The 13021-nt window shown below is 32.7% G+C and overlaps 1 protein-coding gene across 1 annotated transcript; it reads right to left on the bottom strand.

The window, feature by feature from the left end:
- Nucleotides 1-640: 640 nt before the first annotated feature.
- On the bottom strand, nucleotides 641-12620 carry LOC115990288 (wall-associated receptor kinase-like 1). Its single transcript, XM_031114136.1, has 2 exons — nucleotides 11541-12620; nucleotides 641-907 (listed from the first exon to the last, which is right to left on the bottom strand). Exons 1-2 carry the CDS (start codon nucleotides 12561-12563, stop codon nucleotides 641-643), a joined length of 1290 nt encoding a protein of 429 aa, XP_030969996.1. The 5' UTR covers nucleotides 12564-12620.
- Nucleotides 12621-13021: the final 401 nt, after the last annotated feature.

Here is a 13021-nt window from a genome sequence, read left to right as displayed (position 1 = left end):
AACATATTGTTTTGATCATGGTTTGCCAACAATACACATTAGAGTTCTAAATACATAAAAACCTAAGTCTTTAGAACCTAACAAACTCCCCCTTTGGCAATCCGTGACAAAACACAACTAGAAGTTCAAAGTTTACAAAGAAAAGCCCTTTACACAAATAATGCTCATAAACAAATTCAATCCTAACTACTATCCATCAATTGCAAGTGTAGACAGCAGCTCAATTGAATCAACCTATATATTTCCTAAAACACTAAACAAAATGTATAACCGCATGTGTGGAAAAAATACAAGTAAACAAAATAAATTCTTGATTTCAAAAAACACACAATAAAGACATATATCAATGAAAAACTCATAAATATAAATCAATAAACAGTTGAAAACAAGAAACATGTAAAGCAATAAAAGTAACTCCCCCTGACATGAATATCCCAACAAAAATATGGCAAGAGATAAAATACAATGTGAAGTACCTAGATACAATCTAAACTCCACAAGCTCCAACCAACAAAAATACTCTCCCCCTTAAAACAAAAACTCTACAAGCTCAATAAGTACTCCCCCTTTTTGTGACGGAATGCCAAAGGGCAAACAAAATCTATCATCAAAAGGGAGGTGGCAGTGAAGATCGTCTAAACTATGCCAACTCTGCGCGCAAAGCACGGATCTCATCGAGCACATCCACCAAAATCTGTCTATGAGCCACCTGAATGGTCAAGACATGATCCAACGTAAGTCGAATGTCTGAATCATCCAAAGTAGTTGGTGGAGGAACATCAGCATCAGTAGCAGCAGCACCAGACGTCTCAGTAGCATCAACACCTGTAAAAGAGGGAGGAGGGGGAACAGTACCAAATGATGCACCTTTAGGACGCGAAGGAGCAACTCTCAAGTGAGCAGCCCTCTGCCAAAGAAAGGTAGCACCTATGGGAGCAACAATATGAACAGGCTCACCAGAAGGAAAACCATCTAGACCTAGAAACAGTAAAATCCTATGAATGAAAATAGGATGGATAAGTGCATGCCCTACGGCAGAACTCCTATGAACCTCGTTCAAAGAACGAAAGAACAGATGAGAGAAACTGATAGATGCACCAGAAACAAACGAATACAAAAACACACATCACTCTAGAGGGATGATGTGGAGATGAGAAATAGGTCACAATGAATGACACGCTATCTTAAAGAAAAGATAAGCAGTCTCGGTAAGCTCAGCGAACGTGATTCGAGGATTAGAACCCCATTGGATAAAAGACCCAGTGATGTATGACATGACAACATCTAAGGGAGGAGACTCATCATAGGGATAGTCAGGCTCCCGAGCAACCGGAACCCCAAGAGCTTCAGTCACTACCCGAGGGGTAATGGTGAACTCAATACCTCGTATCCAACTCCTAATAAGGGTGTTGGAATCATAGACGTGGCAAGAGAGATTTGAGAAGAACTCTCTAATCAGGGCGGTCAGGGGTGGATGATCTATCTCTAAGAGAGACAACCAACCTCTAGACTCAAAGTTAGCCCTAATGGCCAGATCAATCTCATCTAAAATCACAGCACGCTCAGTCCAAATCTTATGCTTACAGTTTAGAGTCTCAAAGGCCTCTCTGCTTTTATCATTCCTAAACACCTCACCCCTAGAGGGAGACTCAGAGGAAGTGGAGGGGGTCCTTTGGGCTCTAGTTTTCCTAAGCATGGTGCTAGGATAGGACTAAGACACAAAGCAAAGGAACAAAACAAAACAAAACAAAACACCAAGGGCAGACTGCAAGTTAGCACAAAAAAAATATAGAACAAAAATCTATATGATGCATGAACAAATTAAATGGCATGATGCACGTCCTAATGCAGTGCAATTAAGTTCAAATTAAGTTCAAATTCACAAAATTGGCTTGAGCATAGAGTTTCTCACACAAAAACCCCTATGATCAATTACATCAAATCAACAAGCCAATTTCATCAATTTAACCAAATTTGAACAAAATCCCCAATTCAGGTTAATTACAAGCCCTAGAATTTTCAATTCCTCAAAAACCACAAAATTGATCAAATTAAACCACAAGGATCATGATTATAACATCCTAGAACAAAAACCCTATGTTTAATTTCACAAAATACGGTTTGCATCATCAAAAACCCCAAAATATGCTAAGTCTAAAAATAACCCTTCAATGCATGTAAAACTGAAAATAAATGAAAAAGAGAGGGGAATATGGACATACTGGCTTATGGAGAGAAAAACCTTGCAAAAAGACTGGCCGAAAACGACAAAAAAATCTCTGTGAAGCCTTGCCAAGTCGGAGAGAGAGAGAAAGTTTTGAAAAAGTTTTTAAAAAGTGAGAGGAACAAGTCAAAACTGATATTTTTAAAAACCTGATTCACGAGTTTCGATTGATCAAAAATCAATTTCGATTGATCAAAACAGACAGAGGCTCTTTAAAAAATTTAAAACAATTTCAAAACAATTTCGATTGGTCGAAAATTAGGTTGGATCAAACGAAATGGACAGAGGCTCACAAAGTTTGAGGAAAATAAAACACAGTTTTTGAAAAGACATTTAGGAACAACTCAAAGCATTGACATTGAGGAACAAAATGCATGAGTATGTGATGATATGATTTTCAAAAACAAGAATTTAAGCCCAAATTTCCCAAAATTAAAATTTCTTGCATTCTCCATAAATTTTCAAGCATCAAATCAATTTTGCACAGAATTCAAAGTAATTGTAAACTTGGTTGGTCAGACCAAAAACACACACAATAACATATACAATGTTTAGCAAAGAGTAACTCGTGTAGTGTGTGCAACTAGCAAAAACTTGAGATACATGTGAGATGATATGTAAATAGCAATCAATCACAAAGTCTACAAAATTCATCACATAGAATTTAAAAGAGACTATCACCTAAAGAGTTACATCATATAACTCCCACATCTCCTAGATCATAAGCTTGCAATCATGTAAATTTCTTGAATTTTGCCTCATAATATACACACCAATTTTAATTTATCTAGAAACTTATTAAAAAGTCAGGATAATGTACACACCAATTTTAATTATGTGATTTGGCATCAAGCCTAATAGTACACACCAATTTTAAGTATTAAACAATTAAACTGAGGCTACACCTTATGTTCTTTTTGTGCATGTACTACACTTTCTTGAGCACAAAATCTTACGATATGCACTAAGGTGTTCACGATTGGCTAGTGAACAGTGGTGAGATGGTTATTTATGCCTTTCTCAAAAGGTTCAAGTCCGATAGTCAAAAAACATGTGACTTCAAGATCAAGACAAAGTGATCAAAAACTATAAACACCTTTCACACACAACATGCACTACAAAACTTCAACTAGTAAAGTACAATAAGTAAGCTCATCAAAGCTAAACAAGTTACAAAAGACATGTTATGTGAAAATAAATTGACCAACCTTGTTCTCAAAAACCAAGAAACTAGTACAAAACACAATTTGCTTCCTTTTTCTTCCCTTTTCCTTTTTATTTTTTTATTTTTTTTATATTAAAAAAAACACCTAGAATGAAATGCATGAATGTTATGCAATGCAAATCCTAAAAAAAAAAAAAAAAAAAAAAAAAACCAAAGAACAATGGTCACAAAGGGTAGAGCAATGAAGCACAAGGACCATGTCAGAAAGACTCAAATAGTTCGAGTCTTTTGCATCCAAAACTTTTTAGATGCACCATGAGCATTTGAGTTCTTATTCACATGGGAATGATTACCAACTCCAGGATTGGAATAAAGGTTTAATGTCTTTACCAATTCACCAATGAGTACCATAGGGTCTTGTGCTTGAGGCACAGGTACCTTTGGTTTGTTTGCTCTCTTTGCAGCTTGTAGCTTGTAACAGCTTGGACGAATGTGTCCAGAATTTCCACAAAAATGACAAACCCATGCAGGTTTATCATGTGACTTGTCCTTAGACAGGGTAGGCTTCTTAGGTTTAGACTCTTTCAGATCAACCCTAATCTTCCTAGATGATAAAACTTCTATGGGTTTGATAACCTCACTCATAGGGGGTTTGACAATTTCACTCAAAATCTCACTCACAGAAGGTTCAGAAGAAGATGAAGGGACAAAATTTGTGGAATGGGGAGCAGACACAGAGATGCTTTCAACATAACCTAGTCCAGATTTGTCAAAATGAGACTTTTGAAAACTCAGCATTTGATCAAGTTTAGAACTAGCAGATCTAGCAACAGATAAATTAAGTTTCAGAGATTTAACTTTATCAAGTAATAGCATATTCTCAGTTTTCACATTGTTCAAAAGTTCATTAGCATTAAACAGTTTACAAGCAAATTCTTCTTATCAAGCTCAAGAGATTCAATTTTCTTCAGACCAAGTTCAACATTCATAGCATCCTTTGTATCAACTTTGCAAAGTTTATTGTAGGCCTCTTGAAAATCTACATCCTCAGAGAGTTCCCCATCAGAAGGGTTCTCTTTAATAGATATGCTCTCATTGACTATAGCAGTAGCAGTGAAAGCAATGAAGTTTCCATCCTCATCACAATCAGACTCATTATCAAAAACTTCATCATCACTAAGGGTTACAGCCATAGCCTTACCCCTAGACTTCAAATAGGTAGGACATTCAGATTTCATGTGACCATACCCTTAACATCCAAAACACTAAGGACCCATAGAATTATTAGAAGATTGATCTACTTTTTCTCTAGGTTTATCATTATTGTTAGCCTTAGTGGGATCATTCTTCCTAAAGTTTCTAGGTTCAGCAGTGTTCGTGCCTCTTGCCTTTCTGTTACTATTCCTGAGAAAGTTTCTAAAGTTCTTGGCAAGGTAAGCAATCTCTGTAGCAGAGAGCTCATCATCAAATCCACCAACCTCAACATCATCAACTGACTTAAGAGTCATTGATTTGGATTTGTTAGTTTTGGGTAGGTCCAACTCATAAGATTGAAGAGATCCTACAAGTTCATCAACAGGGATGGAGTCCACATCCTTGCTTTTAGTAATGGCAGTCACCTTGAGTCTAAAGTCTTTAGTTAAAGATCTAAGAATCTTCCTAACAATTTTAGGTTGATCATAGATTTCACCCAAGTTAAAAGCAGAATTAACAATATCATTCAATTTAGCATAGAATTCATCAAAATTTTGAAGTCATCAGACATCCTAATGCTTTCAAATTTTGAAGTCAATTGCTGCAATTTATTGATTTTGACAGCCTTTGTGCCTTCATGCATAGTTTGGAGGATATTCCAAGCAGTATGAGCAACCTCAACATTAGAGATTCTCTTAAATTCCTCCATAGAAACAGCGTTAAAGATAGCATTCATAACCTTGCTATTAAACGTGACTACTTCTTTTTGAGAAGTTTGCCACTCACTAATAGGAGTAGTGGGCTTCTCCCATCCGTATTCAATGGAGTTCCAGACTCTCTCATCAATCGATTTCAGGAATGCTTTCATCCTTACTTTCCAATAAGCATAATTATTCCCAAAAAAGTGAGGAGGAATAACAAGAGAGTGTCCGTGTTCCATGACAACTGGGGTCAAGAATCAACTCAGTGATCAAAAGATCAATAACAAGAGAGCAACCCACTTTGATACCACTTGTTGGTTTTTAGACCCCTTAAAAACACAATTGGATTAACCTAGGTAATTATCCAAGTTGTTACTTAGTCCAATTTAACAAAATTAGGTTATCACAATCAAAACAATCATATCATGCAAAGCAGTGAAAAGATAAATAACACAAAGATATGATCACCCAGGAAACCAAACCGTAAAAATCTGGGGAGGATTTAACCTAGCTATCCTCAAGGTAAACTTGAATCCACTATCTTGAAAGAATCGAAATTCATACAATAAGACCTACAAGCCTCCACGCTCGACTTCTTATTGCTACCTACCTGTAGAACTTACTAACACGACCATGTGCAAGCTCCGAATCCACGAACTCCTTCTTTCTTGGATTCACCACCAGATACAAGCACACCCGCTTGTGTTTCTTTAAACTTCAATGGCAACTACTGAGTTGATCATCAAGGTATAGATAAAATCTCCTCCTTGAAAACCCTAAGTTTGTGTAAAAGAAAGCTCCTCTAGATCTCACAAGAGATTTACACAAACAGCAATATGAGCAACACTAAAACGTGACTAGGGTTTTCCTTTTATACTTAGGACAAATTAGAAAACCCTAAACATTTAAAAAAACTAGGGCTGAGTTGGAAATCTGTAGAAAAATGCATTTTGCCCGAGATTCGATCGATCGAGCCTAAGCTTCGATCGATCGAGCCAAGTCGAAATGCACAGTAACTTCTGCATTAGCTCGATTCCAACTTTACATAAAAGATACAACTTTGAGCAAGACTAAACACTTCTCAACATATTGTTTTGATCATGGTTTGCCAATAATACACATTAGAGTTCTAAATACATAAAAACCTAAGTCTTTAAAACCTAACACTTTACTTCAGACTTGCACAACCTTCGATGGCCCTTAAAACAATCCTTATATATGTTTAGGGTGGTGAGAAAAGAAAGCCCAAACATGTACTCACAGATTGAAGTGAAATCAGCTCTAAAAAACTGATTTTCATAAACCCTAATAGATAGCTTATCTATTGAGAAGCTATCGAGTATCGGGCTTCAGTAGCCTTTTAAACCTCGATAAATACTAGCTGTTGAGCTTTAAAATCCAGCACTTCTTCACTTGTTTCTTGGACAGACTTGCATGGTTTTAACACTTGATCTTGAAACATTGTTCCTTGAAGTATTAAACACATCCTAGATCTACCAAATTACAAGTAAAATGCATTTTGTCAAAAGATTAGCCAATTCTATATTGACATATGTTCCTAACATTGAATCACATATCTTCTAACACTTCTTCATAAAAATTTGTGTGATAAGAAATCAAATTTGGGATAATTACCTAATAACATTGTTTACGTAAGACGTACTTGGTGTTTAATCTAACTATTAAGAATATTTGAGTCATTAATGGAACTTTAATAGCTTATTCAGTCAAAATATCCTTAACAGATTATATATATAATGAATATACAAATTTTTAATGAGTTTTCTTTCAAAAAAATATCATTTAACCACCGTGTACCATTGGTGTGATGATTACATCATAAGTATAAAATTTTTATGGGGTGTAGGGGGACAAGAGTCAAGGTTCAAGTCTCTAGAATGAAACTTCACACACATATATATTTAGATTAAATTAGAGTAGAATTTCTACCTTATATAATATAATATATATATATCATTTAATATACAGAATTTAACTCTCCCTAAAGTCAAATCCTAACTTAGCCATTGTTTGTATTGATGTTTCCACTTATTTCATAATCGAATTCCGTTAATAGCGAAAATAGCTCATAAAGAAATCACAAGTGAGGTAAATGGTTTATAAAGTAAACTATAAGAAAGGTTAGTGTCACAAAATAAAAGTGGTATGTGTAATTTACCCTAATAGTAATTATTTAATATGTCAACTACTTGAACGGTCCTCTAGTATGCCAAAAAAAATAATAAATAAATAAAGTAAAAGGTAAATTAGAAAAATAATTTATTGGACTTTTCTTTCTTTTAAAAAAAAAAATCATTTTGGGACATCCTAAAATTGAATAGAGAACGATTTTTTTTTTTTTGTTGAGAATATAGAGAACTAACAATTTCAAAAGGAGAATATATATATATATATATATATGTGTGTGTGTGTGTGTGTTTTATTTAAAATCACATATCATTCTTGAATATAATTTTATATAAAGTGATACTATATATATTTTTAGATTTAAAAAAAAAAATTAAACTTTTATCGTGAAATGGATCTTTCTATTTTAAAGATCAATCATAGATCTTGGACATCATCTTAGCCTCCATTCATTTTTATATTTTTTTTTTCTACTTTACTAATGATCGGTTTGGATTGAGGAGAAATAGAGTCGAGTTGGCTAGAATTGGTCAAAAATTAGCTTATTTTCAATTAATTTTACTCTACTTCTCTTCACTCCCTCTTTCTCCCTCTCAATTCAAATGGCCCCCAAATCTTCACAACATAATCATCAAACGTAATTGCATTTAGAGTGCGTTTGTTTCCAGTGGCTGCATTTGCATTTGTTTCCTTGCGTTTTTTTTGGCTGGTCCATGGCACTGTTCATGGACCAGCCAAGTGCTAAAAACAGGTGAACAATAATTTGTAGTAATAAAAAATATTTTGCTACAGTGTTTTCAGTTATAAATTTTCAGTTTTTAGCAAAATTAGCGGTATTCAAACGCACATTTAGTATATTTATTTGTTTTTGTAACAATTTCAACATATCATACCAAAGGTTATTTTTCATAAGAATATGTTCTATCAAAATTTATTTATTTAATTTATCCAGATTCATACTACTTGCAATAGTCTTGCCAAATGCAATCTTAATCAAAATTAATACTATCCCGTTTAAAAGAAGAGAAAATAAATAAAAACACATGTTATATTATAATATATTAAATATATACAAGGTGCCGCAACCGCACGTGTACATACTACGTACTTACATAGTACGTAGACCATATCCATGACTTTTTTTTCTTCTTCTTCTTCTTGAAAAAGAAAAGGTTGTGACGGACTATTAATCTCTCTATTATATTATGTTTAACGTTTAGCAAAAAAAAAAAAATATATATATATATATATATATATCTATTAAAATATGAATTCTTACAGTTGGATACATGCAATGATGACATATGTTTCTTTCTCAAATCATTTCTTCTAAGCTAAAGCTTCACAAGGAAAATATGACTCAAAAAACTATTTATCTACACGTTAGGATATGACCACATGTTCGTATTCTAACGTGTCTAATGCATCAATGCATTGAACACAAACTATACACACACACATATATATATGTGTGTGTGTGTGTGTAAAAATAGATGATGAATACAATAATGACACATGAATGTCCTTTTGTGAAAGCATACAATAATGATATATGTCAAAACTCCTTCCATTGTCGTTTGAATCTCCGAATATGCTATTATTATTTATTTCCTACTATAGTATGAAATAATAATGGCAATTTAATCTCCTAAACATTTCATAGTATGGGTCATGGGCGGATACCCATTCTCAAATTATTATGACTCGACTAAAAAATTTAAATTATTATGATTTGCAAATACGTCCATGAATCCAAATGTATGGTTCTAAATTTCTAATGATTTTTATTTTTTATTTTTTATTCTTTTTTGGGGTAGAAAGGATAATAATGCATTAAACAGAAGACCTACATGGCACGCTTATAAAAAAAATTAAAAAATTAAAAAAAATAAATTTATTTTCTTTGTTTGTAATTAATAAAAATTTAAATTCTAGGATTATTAAAATTTGTCTTAGGTACTTTTGGACAAATTTTATCTTTGTAACTAAGTTTCTAGTGCTTAGCGCCATATGTGATTTTTTTTTTTCTTTTCTTTTCTTTTTAAAGCCTCCATGTGTGACTTTCAAGAAGCCAATATTTTTTTCCACATTGCCTATATGATTTAGAAATTCATATAATACAACCAAATACCAATAGTTCATGTGACTTATTAATTCTTAAAGAAATAAAGAAGTAAAATCCACTTGAATCCAAAGAAGAACAAATGCAATATTGTTCAATTAATAATTGGAGGGAAAATTAAAACACCACACAAAATTTAAAAAAATATAATTAACAATGAAGTATGTCATGTGACAACTGACAACATTCCAAGAGTTATATGTAACTGATCGTAACTGACAAGAGGGAATAAAAAAAGGGTTATTCAAATTTTCAAGCTATGAGATGAGATCTAATATATAAAACATATTAACTTCCGTTTGTTATATGAATTATACCTTTATTGTTCAATGAGTTTTATTTTTGTGTAAATATATATTTCATAAATTTTAGAAAAATATTAAATACATTTTCGTGATATTATTTCAATTTCAGTTATAAAAGTCCATTAAATATAATAGAAAATCTAAATTGAGTTTGAAAAATATGTTTGCTAAGTACTTTTCAAAGGAGCATGAAATGAAATTTCATTTCATTCGTATATTTACAAATAAATAAATAAAATTAAATAAAATAAAATGAGTGAATTAAAGTAGTGAAAACTATACGCACATGAAAAGAATCCCAACATGGAAAGAATCTCGTAATATACGCACATCTATGGGGGTCTTCTTCATAAGGAAAACATCTTCCTATGAAAGAAATGAATGTCGGTTCCGTACTACTATAAAAACCCAAATCCCTTAGAAATCAAGGTATGCATAATTTACCCAGCTCTATCACCCTAAAGTTGTGAGAAGCTTTCTAACTTAACCTTCATAGGGTCTTTGGCTGGTACCATGCTGGTACTCTTCTAAGGTCTTCTTGTTTCGTGTTGTGCAAGTGTTATCTTGAGCACGTGAGGACTGTGTGACTTACTGACGATTTTCAGCATCATCACTCATGATCTCTTTAGCCAATGATGAAATTCTATGGAGAAAATGGGCATTTGCCCCTTTCGCCAAAACTTTTCAGCAAAATGCCCCATATCTTAAATTTTATAGCCATGCTGCCAAAATTATTTCTTGACCCTGGTGTCATGATTTTCAATTAAAAATCAAGTTTTCAAAACTCTTTAAAAAAAAAAAAATAGAAGCAATTATGTTGCCAAAATCCTATCTCAAAATTGATTTCCTAATCTCCATTAAAAAAAAATCCGATCTTCCAAAACTTTCATTTTAAAGCAATTATGTTGTCAAAATTCTATCTCATTAAAAAATTTTGATCTTCTAAGACTCTCTTTTTAAAGCACAATTTTTTTTTTTTTCCAAAAATTCGATTTTAATTATGGTTTAAGGGTTTCCCCTTTTTCAAAAAGCCATCGACTAATGAAATCATGAAGGAGGTTCTCCTCTATGTAATCACTTGGTTCAAACCTCATCAATCAAATAACCACATTATTCACAACAGAATGATGGGATTTTAAGGATGGCTAGGACTTCCCATCAAAACATGGGAAACATTGGAATTTTCATTTTATCTTAACATTAATTCTTGTAAGTCACGGGTTTCTCAAAAAGGTTTTTAATCTAAAACCATTTTTCCCCCTTTAAAATCAAGATCCCTCAGTTTTCTACTTCATCTCCGTATTGTGCATCTATTGCTTTATGATATGGTGCATATTGGTATACAATTAATTAATTTGCTACATAATACACAATTAGGGTCTAAATTACATTTTCTATTTCTTCTTATAATTGAACCTAATTCCCCAAATATGGCTCATAAACATAATTTCTTACACAATATTTCAAAATGAACCTATACATTGACTAGTATATTGTGCATATGCCTAAAAGAAGTTATAATAGTTTACAACAAGGGAAACAAAGTACCAAAATAGATAATTTATTAATCAAAGTGAGATAAAAGTGGAAGGAAAAATTATGATGAAGGTTCACCAATTTCTAAACTTGATCTTGATAAAATAGAAATGTCATTCCAAGGCCCCATTTCTTCATTTCTAACATAATCAAATTCTTCAAAGTTTGGTTGATTAGGATAAACTTTTTGAACTCCCTCCAACTCTTTCACAATCTCTGTCATTGTAGGTCTTTTCTTTCCATACAAATGCAAACATCTTTGTGCAAGGTTAGCAACTTCCATGACTTCATGTTTATTACCGTCCTTCCTTAATTGAGTATCAAGTATATCAAAGAGACGGTTCTCTTTTACTGAATGAATGAAGTATGTAGATAAATTTTGATCTTCTTGTGATCTTGTTAAAAAAACTGGCTTTTTTCCAGTTAAAAGCTCAATAAGGACTACTCCAAAACTGTAAACATCACTTTTTTCTGTAAATTGGCCTGTTTGAAAGTATTCTGGATCCAAGTATCCAAAAGTACCATATACCAGTGTGGTTACATGAGTTTGGTCAATGGCCACTGATCTTGAAGTTCCAAAGTCTGCTACTTTTGCTCTATATTTGTCATTGAGGAGTATGTTTGAAGATTTTATATCTCGATGATAAATGGGTAGTGAAGCTGCTGAGTGTAAGTAAGAAAGAGCTCCTGCAACTTCTGTGGCAATCCTTAAGCGCATATCCCATGTTAGTAATGGAAACTCTTCATTCTCTTCATGGATGTACTGAAAAAGTGTCCCATTGGGAATGAATTCATAAACTAACAATGGAACTTCTGTCTCTAAACACCACCCAAGCAATTTGACCACATTTCTATGGTTGATTTGGGAAAGAATGATAATCTCATTAATGAATTTTTCAATATTCCCCTTATCCACTGTGTTGCACTTTTTAATTGCCACAATTCTTCCATCAGCTAACATTCCTTTATAAACTATACCTTGCCCACCTTTACCAAGTTTTCTATTTTTGTTAAAATGATTAGTCACATTTTTCAACTCCTTTGAATTGAATAATTTTGTCTTTTGAACATTGTTGTCGTTTGAAGATAATTGTTGTTGTAATAATAAACCACCATTCTTTTGGAAGAATTTTTTCTTGAGCTTGATTTTGTTTCTTTTCTTTATCATTCTGTACAAGCACCATATAATAGTGAAATGAAACAATGCCCCAAGGCTTGAACAAATAACTGCACAAGTCAAGAAAATTAAATAGAAATATCACATCAACCTAAATTCAGATTATATAAAATTATGAATAAGTGTGAAATAAATTTGAACAAAAGTACAATGAATTGTAAATATCTTTCTCATGTTTTAAAAGAAGTTACTAATTTTTTTTCTTTTTTTACATTAATATTTCTCATAATATCCTAGAATATAAAACGGTGTTAACTACTAATTAATTTCTTAGGAAGAATAAAATTTATTATTTTGCTTTATGGAAACATTTTTTATACATGAAATTTATTGTTTGATACTTGATTTTTCATGTAAATCTATTGTGTTTTAAGGGGCTTATGAGCCCAACAAAAATTTCCCCGTTGCACGGCTGCAGCTAACTTTGCAACATGTACCTGGCAATCCTA

This window comes from Quercus lobata, chromosome 5, assembly GCF_001633185.2.
Source record: "Quercus lobata isolate SW786 chromosome 5, ValleyOak3.0 Primary Assembly, whole genome shotgun sequence".
Classification (NCBI taxonomy): Eukaryota; Viridiplantae; Streptophyta; class Magnoliopsida; order Fagales; family Fagaceae; genus Quercus; species Quercus lobata.
The sequence above is the reverse complement of the archived record's forward strand: the minus strand, read 5'-3'. Positions and strand labels throughout refer to the sequence as shown.